At 36.3% G+C, this 20,610-nt stretch overlaps 1 protein-coding gene across 3 annotated transcripts in view; it reads left to right on the plus strand.

Annotated features, from left to right (window-relative positions):
* The window catches only part of LOC118895162 (bifunctional heparan sulfate N-deacetylase/N-sulfotransferase 3), a 141,186-nt gene that overhangs the window by 65,623 nt on the left and 54,953 nt on the right, over window positions 1-20,610 (plus strand). For all 3 annotated transcript variants that reach the window (XM_036851962.1, XM_036851963.1, XM_036851965.1), the window contains exon 4: window positions 4,946-5,100. In XM_036851962.1, coding sequence (XP_036707857.1) covers window positions 4,946-5,100 — 155 coding nt within the window. The remainder of the gene's footprint in view (window positions 1-4,945; window positions 5,101-20,610) is intronic.

Consider the following 20,610-nt stretch of genomic DNA (forward strand, 5'->3'; position numbering starts at 1 on the left):
TCCCATAAACATTAAAGATGGTGATAGTAACACTCATATCTTGCTCCTGACCTCAGGGGAAATCCTTCAGTAGTTTTCTTCCTGTTCTTGAGGGGAATTCTTTCAATGGACAGTTTTATAGAAAGTCTTTATTAGCTTAAGAAAGCTCCCTTCTATTCGTAGATTTCTAAATGTTTTATCATGAATGGATGTTGAATGTACTTTATTTTTAAATTTATCTGTTGTCTTTCTTCCCTCACTAAAATGAACACTCTACAAAGGCTTTACTGCTGTAACACCAGCAAGTAGGACAGTGCCTATTGAAAAAAAAAATGAATTAATGAATAAATGATTGAATGAAAATAAAATTACCTTTATTTTAACTATTAGTATTTATATGGAACAAGGTCAGAGAATAAAATTTGACCATGTTGTGTTATAAAAGAAAATCACTCTAAATATTAAGAATAATTAAAACTTTTTCCCAAACATAATAGAAATATAATAAAGCACTCCTGGCAACTCAATTTTTTGCCCAGTGATGAATGCTAAAGAATGACTGTAGCCAGTGGCTCTCCTTCATTCTTGTTTCTGAAAAATTTGTTCTCTTTCCTTACTTGGGTACTTCCCACAGCTCACAGTAGGTATATCCTCTCTCTAAGCCAGGGACAGTAGAACACAGGAGGAATCTAAGGAGAAGGCCTGAAAGAGTTTTGTTGGCTGTATAAGACCTGCAAGCTTCCACAAAAACTTAGCTAGGCTTGTCTAAAACCAGTAAAATCAGTTTTCAATGGGAACAGATATAAAATTTAATACTCTGAATCCTTCAAAAATTAAATATTGTAAAGTTTAATTGAATTACACTGCCTTCCTTTCTAAATGAGTAACTCCTTTTTCTATTAAAAATTCTATTTTATTCAGTCTTTAAGGGAAGGAGAAAAACAGCACTGTCATACTAGTAAGACTTCATTTCAGGAGAGGGTTTCATCTTGTTTGATGTACTTTACTTTTTGAAAGATTTGTGCATTTTGTGAGAAATAAAGAGATGAAAGAATAAAAATTATAGTTCCCTTTTAGTGAGCAGCACCATATTCTAGGTACTTAGCTAAGCACTTTTCATGTATCTTTTCATTGAATCCTAGGAGTTAAAGAATGTGTTACCTTGTTTTCTAGATAATAACATAGAAACTTAGAGGGGCCCAAGGTCATATAACTACTTAAGTGTCAAAAAATACTCTTAACTTAAGGTCAGTTAGAGCCCAAGTCTTATGTATTAGAAAAAAGAAAAATGGGTTTTTATCATTTAATTGGCAATCCTTGATTAAGGAAGCTGAATGGCAAAAGGTTCCTTCCCCTTATCTATAGGTTCTTTAGGTTTGTATATTTTCCCAAATCACTGAGAACCAATAGTATTTGTAAATTCTATCACAGAATTAATTAACAATGTGAAGAGCAATGTTATGTGAATTAGTAAATGCTAATCTTATTTCTAAACTCCACATTTGGTCAGTGAATGATGGTTAAGGGTCCTGAATTTAGAGTTGTGTAATCTGGGTTAGAATTCAGGTTCTGAATTCAGGTTCTATCCCAGTATTCCCAGTGACTTGTGACAAATTACTTTGCCTCTCCAAATATCAATTTCTTTACCTGTAAAATGGCGTTAGCAGTAGCCCCTAGCGCATAGGGTTGTAGTGAGAATTAAATGAGACTCTACTTGAAAAACACTTAAGACAGTCTCAATCAATGATGGTTTTTAATATAATATCAGAGTAGGAAATACTACAGATAAAATACTGAAGAGACATAAGTTATTTAAATAGATATATAATAAAATAATAATTTGCATTAACTATAAAATTTCAGTGTAGTTTTGTAACAACTTAAGAAATGACACTTAAAATTGAGGAATTTGACTTCTAGTTCTTCTCTCTCCAGTTCTGACAAAAGTGTGTAAAGTGGAGGAATAAAGGAATGGCAAGAGGCCAGCACAATCCAACCATAAATAACTATGTTTCAGCTGTTTTTTATCATGATGTTTAAAGTGTTAGGCAACAGACACTTGTTCTCAATATAATTAATTCTGATGTAAAACATCCCCAAAGTAGGATTAAAGGAAATCAGATAGGAGAGAGTTGTAAAGAAAAAAGGAAAGGCATACAATTATGCCTACTATGATTTTATATGTCTGTCAGAGGGCAGACATTGTTTGTCTGACTCTTGCATGATTAAAATGTATGGATATTTTAATAGCAGATTTCACCATGATATTCAGGAAAGGACACCAAATACCTGAGCAATCTTTCCAAAGAATTCTGAAATCTGTTGTGCTGTCCTCATAAATAAACTTTGGGTAAAGGCCAACTAGAAAAATGAATAAAGAGATAAGAAGAAGGATGCAGGGAAAGATAGGAGTTATAGGAGGCGGGGAATAGAGATTAAAAGTAGTAGGAAGGGTGACTTTTCATAAACTAGGAAATCTCAGCTCACTTTTCCCAGGGGAGGTGGAAATCAGAAATGAACTGATTACTGGGAAACCCCAAGAGACATCTGCCTATTTTCAGTACGGGAAAGTAAAACTGCAACAAGTAACTGACTGTAATCTTAACTACTATGGTGTCCTGAGGACATACAAAATGTTAAACAAGAGGAGAGTATGTAAGTAGAGATGTTTAATTGCAGGGAAACCAAATGACATCATCCTTATGTAAAAACAAAACAACAACAACAACAACAAAAACCCAACATGTATTTAAGCATCACCAGTCGCACATAGCTAATATTTCTTTACCAGGGCCGCCTTATTTATCACCTAAAAGGTAGCAGGACGCAAGACTTTGCCATGATTGGGGTCATCAGATATTCTAAGTCCCTACCTCCATTTTCCTATTCCTTTGCATTCCTCTCTAGATGGCTTCCCAGAGCTGTAAGATAATCACTCAGAAGCCCCAAGAATGCTCGATGTGAGGGACTCGTTTATCAGGCCAGTCAGTTAATATAATGGCTTGATCAGTTCTTACATTCTTAAATACAATGTCCCCTCTGCCACATAACACTCATGTCAGTGCCCCCCCCAATGCAGTATTATAGTGAAAAAAAAAAAACCTTACAGAGACATGTAGAAGAACGGGAGCAAGAAATACAGGAGGGAAAGACATGGGCATTTTAGATTACCCAGTATGTGTCGGGACTGTGTAGACACTTCCTCCCAAATAGAATAAAATAGGTATTGCTATCCGTATGTTTTGCCTACATGAATACCAACATTAAAGGGGTTATGTGACTTGCCCACAACCACACAACTCAAATGTGTTGGAAACTACAAATAAACTAAAAACTTCTGACTCCAAAGGCTATACTTGTTCAACTATACTGTGGTAACATAAGTGTATGATGAAGAGGAAAAAATAAGGGAAATAAAACAGATTCAAGTTAAAGATGCCCTTTACAGAGAGAGAAAAAGTTCCTTCATATCAGCAGAGTATTGATACTTAAGTATATGAAAGTGGAATTGAAGACTTTCCTTGTTGAAAGATTATGTTATTCCACTCAGTCTATATCACTAATTCTGTTCTTCCTGCATACAGTGGAGCAACCATACAGCCTTGTACTACATCTTTATCTTTGGTCTCCTTCACTGCACAGTAAAGCACAGGATCTGATTCTTTTCCTATCAATAGGCTCTGCCTTCCTTCTCTTGGAAAACTAAATGAAAGAAGAGTGGTAACAAGCACCGGGCTCAGTTTGCTGAGCCGGGGAAGCAGTCCATCCTCCATCTTTAGCCCCTAGGGCCCTTTTAGAACTACAGTCACATCAGAACTGCTATTGAAAATATGAGGGGAGGTTTCTTCTCCACATAGAAGGGACATCATTTGAAGAAACCACTGTTCTAGGACCTTGCTGGATTCAGTGTTGTGGCTGAAATTAAAGTGTGGCTGCATAATTTTGTGATGATTAATATCATTTTATGGTATGCCAGGACAGGCACCTTACACTGCTCTCATTTCATGCTTTAGTAAAGAAACTCTGCCTGGGGAAATACAAAAAGAGACTCCTACCCCCTCACATAAGTTAGAGAACTGTGTAATTTCCCACACTCAACTAAACTGCAGGTCGTGGAAAATGGAGGAATTAAAACAAGCTCAAATATGAAAAATCAGAGGAACAACAACAAAGCTAACTCTCAAGGAAATAGAGGTCTCTTGATGGAAAGTTTGCTCCCAAGAACTTGAGAGAAAGGGCAAACATGAGGAACACAAGTAGCACCAAGGAGCATGGTGGTACTTGGATTGTTTTACAATGACTTCACCACTTCTCACCTTCTTTCTATCACTGTCTTTGCTTTCTCTTTCCTTCAGTTTTCTCTCATTTTCTCAATAATAATTCCTACATTTCCCTTTTTTCTCCTTTTTATGCCTTAGTTTTAACTAAATATATACTGAGTAACTTCTCAGACTTAAGGAGTAACCCAAGTAAATTATGGAATTATTTTGTTGCAACTGTTGTGTCACAACCCATGTCTAATGATCAACCATTAGAGCTCTACTGCACATTTCCTCACTCATATTCCCTTGACTACATTCCCGACTTATCCCCCATTCTCTCCAAACTGCAAATTATATAAATATCCTAAAAGTTAGAAGTTCTAAAGTCCTTTGGAATGGTTGTGTACTTCCATCTTGCAGTGATTTTATATCCATGTCTCATGTTTTAAAACTTTAAAAAGAGTTGTATCACAGTCTCTGGTTGTTCCCCAAGTAACAGATTTTCCTTTGTTACATTTCATGTTCCAAGTCTTATATGTATCTAAGATAGTATAAATGGTACCTTCTAAATATATATATACGATTACATAATTAGATGGATGGACGGATGGTTGGATGGACAGATAGATATACAGATAAACAGGCAATCAGTATAACTAAAATTAATTGAATAATCTTTCTCCTCTTCCCCCCCCCAACCCAAGGAACTGAAGAGGAAGATGAAGGGGATGACCGTCTTTTGGGGTCTGTGGATGAGTTCTGGTGGTTTCCACATATGTGGAGCCACATGCAGCCCCACCTCTTCCATAATGAGTCATCTTTGGTGGAGCAGATGATTCTTAACAAAAAATTTGCCTTAGTAAGTAACTCACTTTGAACACTACATTGAACTAATGTGTGCTGACTACAGAAATGACCAGCTTTTTATACTGAGAATGTCTTAGAGGTTTTTGGCATATTGGCACTTTTTAAGCAGGCTTTTCTATGTGATCATTAGAACAATTTGGCAGTGCATCCTTTCAGTATGTGACTTTTGACTTTGTATTGGGTGCTCATCACTATGCTTAATGCTTTCAGGGGTCTACTTTAAAAGGAACTTCGCAAGACACTCACAGGACTCAGTTACATGACATTATGGTCAGAGCACATAAAATATGGTTCCCATCCAGAAGGAGCTTCCTGCTGCACTGCAGAAGAAAAATATACACATAAAACAAGTCTCCACATAGAAGGCAAACTTATGGTTACCAAAGGGGATGGGGGGAGGGATAAAGTAGGAGTCTGGGATTAGCAGATACAAACTACTATATATAAAATAGATAAACAACAAGGTTTTACTGTATAACACAGGGAACTATATTCAATATCCTGTAATTAACCATAACAGAAAAGAATATGAAAAAGAATATGTGTATATATATGTATAATTGAATCACTTTGCTGTACACAGAAACTAACACAACATTGTAAATCAACTATAGTTCAATTTTTAAAAAAAGTCTCCAATAAAATGAGATATTCCAGAACCTAGTACCAAACCGTGTAGACATAAAACCTACAGTTCAGAGAAGTAAGTGTCACTGGGAGTGCCCAGGGAAATGTTCTGCAAATAGGAGTTTAGGTACACTCTGAAATAAGAATAAGATTTAAGCGTCAGAGAGAATTTGTAGTTAAATGAGGCTGAGGGAAAACACCAGGTAGGAGACCATATTGTGGGTATGAGGTAATGAAGAGTCGATCCAGAAAGGCAAGAGAATTGGGAAGAAAACTATTTCAAAGACATCACATACATATAATATAGGATGGAACATTCACTTGACTGAGCAAAATACACTGTTTTATACTATAGGGATTCTGATTCTGGACAGGGAAATTTACAGTAAAAGCTCTAATACATACAGTACATTGTAAAATGTGCTTGTGATGAGCGGAGATGGTATACGGTGATTAACAAGCCAATAAGGCTTATGTTTGGGGCGGGGAGGATGTTTTATCCTTGTTTCTATGAATAATTCTAAAGGGCACACAAACATGTGGAGGGAGTCCAGACAAGTAATTATTTACCCAGCATTCTCCCTCCCTGGGCAGGGAGTACTTTGGGGGCAGGAACTATATTCTTTCTATCACAGTTCCTAGCTCATAAAGGTACTCCATGAGTATGTGTAGTATAATGATCAAGGCAGCAGAAATTACCACTCAAAAAGCCAGTGAAGTGTAATATATCTTTATTTATTACAGCATTTCTCTTATTTGCAAACCCCAAAACGTATATTACAATGTTCATAGATTATGTTGTTAATAAATCTAAAACCATCAAATCATGTTTCTAGGTAAATTCTACTAAATGTAGACTAAACCTAGGGTGCAAAATAATTAAAATACACTACACTGGTTAATTTGGATATGAGCTGGAAAATTCTAAAATATAACCACTCCATTGACAGACAGAAAATGTTTTTCTAGAGATTTGAAGTCCTGACCCCCAAACTAGAAATGACTGATTTGAAGTATAATCTGCTCAATTTTGAGATTTCCTACACATACATGCCTTTCCTAACGTTATAGTTCCTAAACCCTGAAGATATACTATTTCCTTACATACCTGCCCTTAACATATTTATACTCTAAAATGGCATAGAGAGATTATGGCTGTAACTCTGTGGAAACGAGCACGTGTTACATCTCCCTTGGCTGGCCACCCAGCCATGTTAACTATTAGTTTTTTTGGCTAATCAGAATTTAAGAAAGTACTGATGCCCACTTGCCCACTTATCATGGAATGTATTCTACATAAACTTCTAAAGCCCCAAGATGTTTTAGTTGAAACACGTGATACCTTACTCAAATTTGTACAAGAAAAGGTTAGAATTTATAAAATATATTGCTTTTTCCATGAGGATATAGAAGACCAAATACTTATGGGTAGTATCAGGAGCTTATACTTACCTTTTAACTTCAGTCTACTCCCCAAAATAGACAGCTTCAAGTATACCTTTGCCAGGCATTGATATTTTGTCAAGAAAGCAAGAATAGTGTCCTACATGCTAATATTGTGTGTATATTTTGACAGTATTTGCAAACTCCTGTGAGACGGAGAGCCAGTATTTTTTCACCAAAAGTATAAACAGGAATAGTAAACAGCATGTAAAAGTGGGTAAACATTGCCACAGTTTGTAATACAGAGCACTAAAAATCCCCTCAATGCAGCAAACATTAATTCTATGATCTTCAGAAGTCTAAAAGACTGCCAATATTAGCAACATTAATCAGCAAGAGAGGATGTGGAGAAGAAAATTACTTTGTAGTTTCTTTTTAAATCTGTGGAGAAAGAGAGGAATTTGTAAAAGAAGAAAATACATGAAGTAAAAGAATGTACCAATAAAAGATAAACTAAGAAGTGAGGAGGAAGATTTTTAGGGTTGTTGTTATTGTTGTTTAGGTAGCCTTCAAAAAAACAGTTTATCAAGGCAGATTTGATGAAAGACATGACATTCACTGTTATATTCTCCTGAAAATAGAACATTTTCTAAAATAATGGTATTCTATTATGACTTGGATGAATGAATCAATGCATGCCAATATTATGGTTATACCTAACAAACGTAAATACTTGAAAGTACATACAATAAGAACCGATGCACAGTAGTTATACATTTTTTGGAATTCTCAACTACAGAGCATCATGAATTGAAAGAATAATTCAAAATTGAAATTTAGTCATTCTTAACCTCAAGTGCCAAGCAGAGGATATTTCTTAAAAATGTCATTCCTAGCTTCAGGTTGACAACCCAAATAGTACATAACACACATTCAGTAGATAACAGCTGTTGTTTTTATTATCATTATATTCAGTATCATAAAACTGCCATCTTCAGTTTTTACCTAGGTTCCTGAGGTGTTTAGAGTGACAGGTAAAAGGGACAAAAATCCTCAAGTTTAAAAGCTTATTCTGTATTGGAAAGACATTTGGTTCATGTGAATTCTACACATTTTCTAATGCGTGTTAACTCTTTTACTTCCCACTAAGGCATTAGGGTTACAAAGCTGCTTTGCTGCTAAATTTAAAGATGTAATAAGAAAAGTTCAAGTGTTTTATTTTCTTTTTTTATATATTCTGTATTATTTCCTTTAATTCTTACAGCAACCCTGAATTGTAAGTATATTTATTCTCACACTATAGAGAAGAAAACTGAAAAGTCAGAGAAATACAGTGACACACTCATGATGATAAAGCTCACTAGTGGTAGAATTTAAAACCAGAAATCCTGGGGACTTCCCTGGCGGTCCAGTGGTTAAGACTCCGTGCTTCCACTGCAGGGGGCACGGGTTCGATCCCTAGTCGGGGGAATTAAGATCCCACAGGGCACGTGGCACAGCTGAAACAAACAAACAAAAAACCCGAGAAATCCTGGTTTTCTAAAACTGCATAAATTGTGATCTCCAAGTTTCCTCACTAGCCTCCCAAACCAATTCACACACGTAAGTCTAGATTTCTCTTTTGCCTGGTAATCCAAGGGGGTACCTGGTAATTCTGCTAACATAAGAGGAATTGAGCGCTAGAGGTGGAACTAATAGGGCAACTTTTCCCTTAGGTTCCCAAAGGTTCCCTACAGTAGGCAGAGGTTCTACAATGTTGGGAAGGGAGACAAACAACTGAATCTGAGGAACTTTCCACATGACTATCATTTATCATGTATGGATATAGAGTCTACTCTTATTCAGAGAAACTATTTTGGAGGAATTCTGCCTCAACTCTCGTCTCACTAGATCTAGGAACCAGCAGTATTGTGCTGATATTGCATTTCTAAATTGGGTCACGTTCTGCTTTTTTCTACCAGCTTGGAAGCTCTAAATTTAAAGATGAGCATGCGTGTTTCCCAGTGAAGGAACTGAAAGACATACAAAGAAGCAACTGGGTGTTCAAACAAGACTAGAGGCCATGGATAAAATGTAATATTCACATGAGTGATTGAGTTAGAGGACACTTAAATACTTTTCCAGCTCAGAGAATCTGAGACTATGATGTAAGACTCTTTGGTTGGGCCTTCTCTATCACCATCTACAGCCAAACACCTGCTATTTTCATTGAGTTTTAGCAAACACATCTGACCTATTAATCCTTTTGCACAATGTGGACACTTCTGTCTCACAAGGGAATTTAATGTCTGTTTTAATTTACTTTGAAAGCTCTAATTGCTTACTGTGGAAGGTCAAGCAAATCCTTTAAGCAAACTTGCATTTGATGATTACAGCCATCAGGAAATACAGCTTTAGAGGTTGATTAGAAAAATATTTTTAGTTATCAAATATGGGCTAATTCACTTATTAAAATGAAATTTCAACAGGGGATTTTTTTTTGAAAGGTACCATTTTTGAGGCAAAGATTAATTGTAACGTTAATTACTGACCTACAACACAGTAGAAATATCTATTATACAGTTTTAAAAATTCCATTGGGGCTTCCCTGGTGGCACAGTGGTTGTGAATCTGCCTGCCAACGCAGGGGACATGGGTTTGAGCCCTGGTCCGGGAAGATCCCACATGCCGCGGAGCAACTAAGCCGTGCGCCACAACTCCTGAGCCTGCGCTCTAGAGCCCGCGAGCCACAACTAACTGAGCCTGTGTGCCACAACTACTGAAGCCCACACGCCTAGAGCCCGTGCTCCGCAACAAGAGAAGCCACCGCAATGAGAAGCCCACACACCGCAAAGAAGAGTAGCCCCCGCTCACCACAACTAGAGAAAAGCCAGCGCGCAGCAGCGAAGACCCAACACAGCCAAAAATAAATAATAAATAAAATAAATAAATTTTTTAAAAAAAAACTTAAAAAAAAAATTCCATTGGAAAAATAAAATAACTTATTGCATTTAAACCTCAAAAAATTTCTCATCAGTATATATACTCTCAGTTGGAGAATTGGATTTACATTTTAGTAAATTATGGTAGTTTAATTTTTAGAGATAAAATAATTAGTAGAAATTTTATCAGAGAACTCATTGCCAATATCAGTGATACTTAGCAATGATACAGACAATACCATTAAAACTGGTAGTAGTGAAACAATGTTCCCAATCCTGAAAACATAAAATCTTGCCCAGGATTGTAATTTTTGATTGTATTATCATTATTCTTTCAAACAGTGTCCTTTTCCCCCCTCTTTTCCAAGTTCAGCAGAACCCACTAATTTACATTAGCTGAAATGTCTAGTGTCAATTATGCAACTCTTTAGATTAGTGAGCACATTAACTTTTCTAAAATGGAAATAAAGATTATAGCATCAAATATAATTTAAAATATATTGAAAGACTTGCTGGCTTAAGGAATATATAATAATCTTTTAATTAGTTTGCTTGCCAGCTAGAGAATGAATGAATGTTATCATTTTTACTTCAGTGAAGCACTTTATAAAAAAGGGACATTAGATTTTCATTTTATTGATATTGAAAACAAAGTATAATTCTAATGGTCCTAATAGAAGTAGAGTTTAACTCAGGATGCACAAAGTCTAGTCTGAGCTGGTAGACCACTTCTGGACTAATGCAAACAGCACAGTTAAGAAAGACACTAGCCATTATTCAGAGCAGGATGACCAATATGGTAAAGTATATAATTTACTTCACAAAAAGAATGTCTGAAGGAACGGGTTGATAAATTAAACTTAAAAGTACTGGTATGGCCATGCCAGTTATTACAATATTGAAAAGCGTCAATACCCCCAGTACCACCTCAGACCCTCCTGGTGCATGTCGCAAACCTCCCAACTGAAGGGGCGTGGCTCATGGTCTCCAACATCCAGCTCCAGCTCTACAGCTGGCAACAGGTCTGATTGATCAGTGGATGGCATGCTGTCTGGTAAATATTTTGAATGTTACCCCTGAATATGATTAATCAATCAATGAAAGTAAAATCCTCACAACCGCTAACTTTGTGTCTGCTTTGGCTTTTTCGTATCTCCCACTCCAAGTTCCCAATCATTCAGTAGTTTCTGTGAGTTCTTCCTTTTGTACCATATCCTACTCCATTTCAAAACTTTCCATCCCCACTCCACTTCCAAATTTTTTATCCCACATCCGGATCACTGCAGCAGCATCCAAACTAGTCTCCCCAATTCCGCATTCTTTTCCTTTAATTTATGCTCAGATCAGGGAAAACTGTGAAACTTGAAATTCTATTATCCTGTTTTCCCTACATGAAACAGAACCTTGCATTTCAGTGAGAAAGATTCTTGACTCTCCAGAGGAAATGTCGGAAGAGAACCCCAGATATCTACCAGACATTGTGCTTAGTGCTTTCCACATATCTATCCTCAATTAATCCTCACAACCACCTGTGAGTCTAGTTATTCCCATATTTAAAATGCAAAAAGTGAGGCTCAGAGAGCTTATATAATTTTCTTAAAATCACACTGCCAGTGAAAGCTGGAGAAAGGATTTGATCCCAGGTCTGTCAAGTTCCAAAGCCCCCATAACCAACATGGTTTGGGTAATTGAAAGTTGACATGCCACTGATACTGCTGTTGATTGCTGTTACAAAAAGCTCACAACCAGAATGTTATTACTTCCTGAAGAGTTATATTTTTTAAACAAATTCAGAACATTAAAATCTGGCTTTTACAATGTTTTTCGTTTCAGTCGCTGTTTATATGATTCATGTAATTTCTTGTGTTTGTGCAACCATCACGCAAGTATGGTGCAACATCACTGTCCTGACGGCTATTATAAATGCCAGAGGGTATGCAATAGTTATAACAAACAAAAATCAATATCAACTTCTCTATTCTGTCAGTAATATTACTTCAGTTAAAATTAATACCATGCAGACTTAAAGACTCCTAGTCTAATCAACCTTTTATATATTTTCAGAAAGATTAAATGTGTTTGCAAATACTTTGAGAATTTAAGCCTGTGTCTGAATTGTTTATAGGTTTATTACCTCTCAAGGACCCCAAAGGACCATGTTAAACTCATGGTTTCAAACTCTGAGAAAGCTGGATTAGACTAAACCCTTCAATTCCTCCACTATGTCTCTAGATAATTTCATTTTCAGTTACTTTGCTACAGCATAAAAAAATAAAGCTTCATAGATTCATTTTTTTACATTTCTACAAACTCCTTCATGTGTTTACTTGAAGAAATTTTAGCAATTCAAAAAAATCAACCCGGCCTGTGCGAAGTACAAGTGTTTACATCATTCTTTTGAGTATTCTTTAAAAAAGCACATCCTTTAGAGGTGTGTTTAGTTATGAGACACTCAACAAAGATATGACGATAATTCAAAAATTGGAAGGGAACTCTAAGAGAGGAAAACAGCATGCTCTGTTAAATGAAACTAAATTGAAATAAACTACATAATTATTTGGGAGGGCTAGAAGAAAATCTGTCACTCTCCCCGAAATAATTCTTTCTGAGAGGTTACAAGTGAAAATGAAGGTTAAAGCTAAGTATACATACCTTTTGTAAACCTTTTTCTGTATTGGTACTGAATTATTAGCTTAACTTTTCGTTTCTGGAATTTCTTTTTTTTTCTTCCAGTTTTACTGCGATATAATTGATACACAGCACTGTATAAGTTTAAGGTGTGCAGCCTAATGACCTGACTTACACACATAATGAAATGATGACCACAGCGAGCTAACATCCATCATCTCATATAGATGCAAAATTAAAGAAATAGAAAAAATATGTTTTTCCTTGGGATGAGAACCCCTAGGACATATTGTCTCAACAACTTTCATTATATATTTATCATGTCGTGTACTATATACCTAGTACTTCCTTTATCTTGTAACTGGAAGTTTGTGCCTTTTAATTACTTTCCTCCCCATCCCCTACATCTGGTAACTACAAATCTGATCTCTTTTTCTATGAGTTTGTTTGTTTTTGAAGTATAACTGACCTACAACACCATTTTAGTTCCTGTTACACAACATAGTAATTTGATGTTTTTACACGTGTTTCTGGAATTTTTTAATGCATTTGGCTTACTAAATTTCATTAAAGTTCGTCAAATAATTCAGCTATTAACTTGGGGTAGTACTTGAAGGGGAAGATGTAGTGTCAAGAAAGGGCTTTTGCTGATGTCATTGTTACGGCCTTATCAAATTTATGGTTCACCAAGGATTTTTTTAATTCTTTTTCAAATTTTTTCCCATTCAGGTTGTTACATAATATTGAGCAGAGTTCCCTGTGCTATACAGTAGGTCCCTGTTAGTCATCCAGTTTAAATACAGCAGTGTGTACATGTCAATCCCAAACTCCCTAACCATCCCTTCTCCCCCTCCGCCCCCACCCCATAACCATAAGTTTGGGGACCTAGAGATTGTCATACTGAGTGAAGTAAGTCAGACAAAGTGAAATATCGTATGATAACGCTTATATGAGGAGTCTATAAAGAAATGATATTTTGGAGATTAATCCTTTGTTGTTTCATTTGCAAAAAAAAAAAATGATACAAATGAACTTGTTTACGAAGGGAAAAGGACTCACCAAGGATATTTATAGCTCCTACTTTATACATAATATCAATTACTTTTTCCAGAAGAAATGTATACTGTTTGGTAAAACTTTTTTTGGATAAGGCTGATAATGAGAGTGTATCTTCTTTTTATTTATTTATTTACTTATTTTGGCTGTGTTGGGTCTTCGTTGCTGCGCGCAGGCTTTCTCTAGCTGCGGCGAGCAAGGGCTACTCTTCATTGTGGTGCGAGGGGCTTATCATTGCGGTGGCTTCTCTTGTTGCAGAGCACAGGCTCTAGGCACATGGGCTTCAGTAGCTGTGGCACGTGGGCTCAGTAGTTGTGGCTCGTGGGCTCTAGAGCGCAGGCTCAGTAGTCGTGGCGCACGGGCTTAGTTGCTCCCCGGCGTGTGGGATCTTCCTGGAGTGGGGCTCGAGCCCGTGTTCCCTGCATTGGCAGGAAGATTTTTAACCACTGCACCACCAGGGAAGTCCCGTGTGTCTTCTTTTAAGGGATGTCTTCTCTTAAATAAGAATCCTGAGTTTTGGCAGGGGCTGGAAGTGATGGTGGAAGGATTCTTAGTTTACCTCTGTTTCCGTGTTTTACTTGTTGTTTCAATAAGAAAGAGAATAATATTAATAAGATGAAAGGAAATTAAATGGCACTTGACCTATAATGTTGCTTATATCTTTCATTCTCTACATCTCCGTAAGATAATTTGTTTTTTTACCCCTACTTGGAAAATAAAGAAATTGAGGTTTGGTGAAGTTGTATAACCTGCCCAAGGTTCTATAACTAATGAAGGGCAGCACTGAGACTGAGCCCAGGACTTCTAAATTTGTGCTTCCTCCACGATACTAAACTGCTCCCTATCCCCGAGATTCCCTGATAGATACTGATCATTTTATTGTCATGGGTTTGACTTTTTGTTTACATTTAAAAAAAATTTCATTTAAGTACAGTTGATTTACAACGTTGTGTTAATTTCTGCTGTACAGCAAAGTGATTCAGTTATACACATATATATTCTTTTTCGTATTCTTTTCCATTATGGTTTATCACAGGATATTGAATATAGTTCCCTGTGCTATACAGTAGGACCTTGTTGTTTACCCATTCTATGTATAATAGTCTGCATCCGCTAATCCCAAACCCCCAATCCAACCCTCCCTCCACTAATCTCTTTGAACATGGGAAAAATAAGATTCTTTTCTCACTGTATAGTTAATCAAACACTACAGACTCTTCTCCAGATCTGATTGACTTCAGAGTGATGAGGTCATACTTCTGTTTTATGAGTTACTGTAATGCCATTCTGTTTCACAAGATTTCATTATTAACACCTTTACCCAAAGACTTCTGTACCTTTTGTTACTATAGCCATGTTTTTTTAAAATCGAAACTGTGAGACAAAGAATATCACCTTCCTGGGGCTTCTGGACTCATAGGAATATCACTAACTAGGGAAGCTTGCCTCAGCCTTGACGTTCAGTGTTTTTATTGGAGTTTCATTTCATAGACATGATGACTGACTGACTGCATGACTGAACTCAATCTCCAACTCTCCTCCCCTGCCTAGAGGTCAGGCTGATATAAACTAGCTCAAAGCCCCAACTCTCTAATTGAATGATTGGTGTTTCTGGCATGGCCAAACTCTGAACTGAGTCATTTTGTTAACATAAACTCAGATCTTTGGTCTCAGGGACCCACCATGAATAACAAGACATTCTTATAACTTAGAAAATTCAAAGGATTTAGGGCTTACCTCCCAGCAACCAGAGATGATGAAGACCAGCCAGCTTTTTAATTATACAACAGCTGCCAACAGAGGATGATTTTAAACTCTTAAACCAAATCTATTAAAAACAACATGATCATCACTGCAGATTTTTCACATACCAGCTGGCAAACAGAATTTATATTATGAATTAAAGAGCACCCTGTTAAAAAAAAAAAAAACAAACTAGAAAGAAATCTAGGGGCCAGTTCTATAAATATTAACCAAATTTATGTAAATATGCCTATCACATTTTAGAGCGTTATCACTTACTTAAATATGTAGGAAGAAAAGTACACATGTTAGTTTAAGATTAGATCATGGATTAAAAATAGTGCATTTATATTTAGCATCCAAATATGACTGCTTCTAAACCACAAAGATTATGTCAAAGAAACACAGGATTTTAAATCTGAATCTTAGTGACTACTTGTACAACCCCTTTATTTCACAATTGAAAAAAATGAAAAATCAGATTCTTATACTAAGGTAATTATTTCTTTCAAGATCTTTCATTTCATACCATGCCAGAAGTACTTCCATTTATCACAGGAACATATTCTAATATTTACACTCTTAGCATTCAGTACCAAACCTAATTCCCTAACCTAAAGATAAATCCTGACTTGCCTGGTTTGTTCTAGATGAAGAAGGAAGTAAGACTCCTTCAAATAGTAACTTTAGGTACATTGGGTCACCATCACTGCCATTTCTTACTTCTCCCGAGTCACAGCAACTGCTATAGGACTCCTTCAAGTGCCAGAGGCCCCACAGTTTCTCATAAAATTCATGTGTGGCTCATTAGTATTACCTTAGGAAAACAGTCTTTAGAAGATTTAACATGCTCCTCAAATTCAAGGGAATAGTTTCATAAATTTGTTTTCTTCACATATTGTGTGTGTATTTGTATGTACATGCATATGTGTATGTGTATGCATGTGTCTTTTAGTGAAAAGGTTCTAATTCCACTCTCCAAACGAGCTCCTATTATCTGGAAAAATGTATTACTTCCTACGTGAAATAATATCTCAAACAGCCACAGCTTTTAAGAAAGGCACTTTAAAAATCTATCTTTAAAAAGCAATTTTTTCTAGAAACAACTCCAAAATATACCACCAAATAGAAACATCAGGAAACTTTATTGCAAGCCCATTTTAATTGTAAATGTAAATTCTCAATACTATGAGATAGTTAACCAAAGCATGAACTTCTACATACTGAGGAAATGGGACATTCTAACCCAAATGTACTATAGAAAAGCATTTAGAAGTATTTTGAAATTAAGTGGTAATGAAGTTTTAGATTTTTTCAACTGTATAGAATGTCTGACTTCCTATCACTGTGCATTTTTTTAATTACATTAGTTTGTATTCTTGCTAATATGAGAAATATGAAAATAGGCAACAAATCTTCAGGTCATTAGTATAAATTTAAAATGTTCTCTTCAGAAAGACTGAAATAGAGAAAAATATTAAAAGTAAAGTATCATTCTTAATAACTAGCAAGAATTTAAATAAAGAAATATTATCAAGGATAGTAAAAAACAATGATTTCTTCAGGAATGAAGTTACTGTTTCTCAAATATCTAAATGCCAATTTTTTTTTTTTTTAGTTTTGGGGAAGTTTTTCTGAGAAATTTTGAATATCAATATTGAATATCAAATATCACTCTTTGCTTGATAAAATTATGTTATCTTCACATTCTCCATGTGGAAACATCTGAATACACAATTTAGGAAAATCTTGCAATTTTTAATTCTATACAGTATAATTTAAATATAAATTCATAATAATAAGTTTCTGTTTTTCACTTGAATCATTTTTAACTACAGTCTCAAAAGTGTTTTCAAGTATTACTTACCTAGATGTTAAATTTCTCTTGAGTTACCATATGTCCATTCTGCAGATGAACTGACAGTTTGAGATAATTGAGAAAGTGAAAATCAGAATGAGAGGAAGGTAGACAGAATCAGTTCACACAGTTGTTCACTAATATTTGTTGACTGCTTATTGTTGGCAAGACACTGGGCATATAGCAGTGAGTAAGAAAGAACCCAGAACTCATGGAGCTTATTGTTTAATGAGGAAGAGAGACATTAAAAAACAATTATATGAAGCAATATTCACTTACAAACTGTGCTGTGTACCATGAAAAACAGATGAATGCTGCTAAGAGAAGTCTTAATGTTGGACTTCATTTACATTGAGACTTGTCAGTGGAGGCTTCTCTGAAGGTATCACAGAATAAAGTACCTCAAAGAGGTGCCAAATTTATCTAAGTGAAGAATTGGAGTAGGGAAATTCCAGTCTGGGAAAACCACATACGGGAAGATGCTGAGGTAGGAAATCGCTTGGTGAGTTTTGGGAAAAGATTAATGTGACTAAAATACAATGAAAGGTGGAGGGTAATGCAAAATGAGGCAAGAGGGAGAAGCATGGTCATACCATGCAAGGCTCATGACCACCCTAAGAATTCTGTATTTTATCTTAAGTGCACGGGGAAACCATGGAAGGATTTTGAGTAGAAAGTCACATGGTCATATTCGGGTCTTTTAAGTATTACTCTGGCTGCTATGTAGAGAATGGATTGGAAGCAGACAAGAGAGGAAATGGGTAGAATGGTTAGGAGCCTATGCTCGAAGGCCACGGGATAAAATGGTAGATTGGATTAGGGTGATGGTGATGGTGATGGTGATGATGATGATGATAGAACTGGAGAAAAGTGGATAGATTTAAGATTTATACTAGAGGTATACTGATAGGACATGATAATGAAGGAGATTTAGGAGAGAATGAGGAAACAGGTGTCAAGAATAGCCTCTATCTTTTTGACAAGGCAACTAGTTGGTTGATAATTAATCACGTCATTTAGTGGCATGGAGGAACCCTGGGGAAAGAGAATTTCTGGTAGAGCTGAGAGGTGGAGATGACGAGTTCAATTGTGAAAATAATTAATCCCACTTGTGTTCTAAGTATTTAACATACATTTTATAGTAAATAGCCATATTCCCTAGTCTTTTGGGTCCACTTCCTTTTTTAGGGAAATTTTTACATAGGTTACAGAGTTCCTAGATCTAAGATGCTAGTTTCAGTCAAGGATTCATAAAAAGAATAAGGAGAATTAACTTGTTAAGCTAAAATATCTACTCTTTTAGACTTTTTGCCCCCAATTCCAAAATAATAATGTACTTAATTTCAAATTTAAAAATCTGGAAGAGAATAATCAGTCAAAAATTTAGCATTACAGGGCTTCCCTGGTGGTGCAGCGGTTAAGAATCTGCCTGCCAATTCAGGGGACGCAGGTTCAATACCTGGTCCAGGAAGATCCCACATGCCACGGAGCAACTAAGCCCATGTGCCACAACTACTGAGCCTGTGCTCTAGAGCCCGCGAGCCACAACTACTGAGCCCACATGCCACAACTACTGAAGTCCACGTACCTAGAGCCTATGCTCCACAGCAAGAGAAGCTGCCGCAAGACAGGCCCGCACGCCACAATGAAGAGTAGCCCCCGCTCACCGCAGCTAGAGAAAGCCCGCGCGCAGCAACGAAGACCCAATGCAGCCAAAACTAAATAAATAGATTTCAAAATAATAAAAAAATTAAAAAAAAAGAAGTTAGCATTGGGACTAAATCTTCTGAAACATAATAGTCTGCATCCCAGAACATACAGACCTGCAATCTTAGCCCCAACTTTTCTACCCAATAAGATTTCAGGTGTTCTCCCTGGTATTGAACGCAAATTTGGGGGCCAATTTATGTTGCCTTCATCTCATTTAAAAGAGACCACCTACTAGCTAATGTTCAGTGATTCACAGGCTGGAGCCACATGGTTGTGGGTATTTAGATCAGGAGGAAAGCAGGCCCAAGAAGGGATAGTGTGATAGAAGTCACAGAAGCCTCACAAGGGAGAATCCCCAAATCTACCCTTTTCTTTTACTGAAAAAAAGGGTGGCCCAGTATTTTCATAATTTCCACATTAGAGTTGAGTTAAGTAGGATGATAGCTTATTTTAAAATGGAGGCAGGCCAGTAATGACAACAATAATAAACAACATTCATTGAATGTGTATCATGTTTCAGGAACTGCACTAAATGCTTTCCATGTATTATATTATTTAATTTCCTCTGAACCTCTTATGAGGCTTAGAGGTCATAAATCATTCTCCAAAGGCCACACAGGTCGTAAATGCAAGAGTGAAATGGCCAGTTGTGTTTGACTCCAGGAGGGGAGTTTTCCTCCACTGTGCCACAATGCACCAGCACACAAATAAAAGATGAGACTGAAAAACCTCAGTATTTCTTTAGTGTTAAAAGCTAAAAAGAAAAACACAAATTGTGTATACGATGGTTTGCAAATATTTGGGAATATTCCAAAATAAGGGAAATGTCTCTGCTGTGCTGGACCGCCCTTTTCTTACATAGTGTTCTGAAGAGATAGCTGACCAGTTACAGGTATTTAAAACTACCTTGAGCTTTCTGTCAGCATAATTTCTCACAAATTTGGAGATATTTGAATTTTATAATGTAGTTCCTGTCGTTGTGAATTTCATTCTTGCTTCTTCCTATACCCTTTTAAAAACTGATAACCCGTAGTTCTTCACAATTTTTCTTTAAATTTCTGTGATTGAAATTCATTTTCTTTCAACTGTTCCATTATCACTGCACCCCTATTTTTAAACCACTTTAGATGAATACTTCACTGACCTTTTCTAACACAAAGTATGTATGTGTTGGTAAGTAATTTTTAGTTGAAAAAAATTGCCTTAGAGTTTTTAAAAACGGGGGAAAGAAAGCAATGAGATATTTCAGTTCACTTTGTAGTGAAATTCTAAATGATAATAATAATTGCCTAGTTATGGTAATTTCTAACAAAGATGAAAACAACATGAAGAACATGAAACTTCCCTCTCACCCTTCAGAAGCACAAGTATAATCTACTCCACCCATTCTCTTCCTCATAGCAACAGTGTGGCATCTCCCCTTTCCAGCATCCTCAACTACAACTGTCTGAGCTGAGTTTGTATGATGAACAGTTTACAAGATAAGAGGAAAGAGGCATTCCAGTTGGGTGGACAATATGTATGGTGTACAGCAAAGACATGAAAGGAATCATCAGAAACTGGGGTGGGGAGGATG

The sequence above is a fragment of the Balaenoptera musculus genome, chromosome 5 (assembly GCF_009873245.2).
Source record: "Balaenoptera musculus isolate JJ_BM4_2016_0621 chromosome 5, mBalMus1.pri.v3, whole genome shotgun sequence".
In the NCBI taxonomy this organism is placed as follows: domain Eukaryota; kingdom Metazoa; phylum Chordata; class Mammalia; order Artiodactyla; family Balaenopteridae; genus Balaenoptera; species Balaenoptera musculus.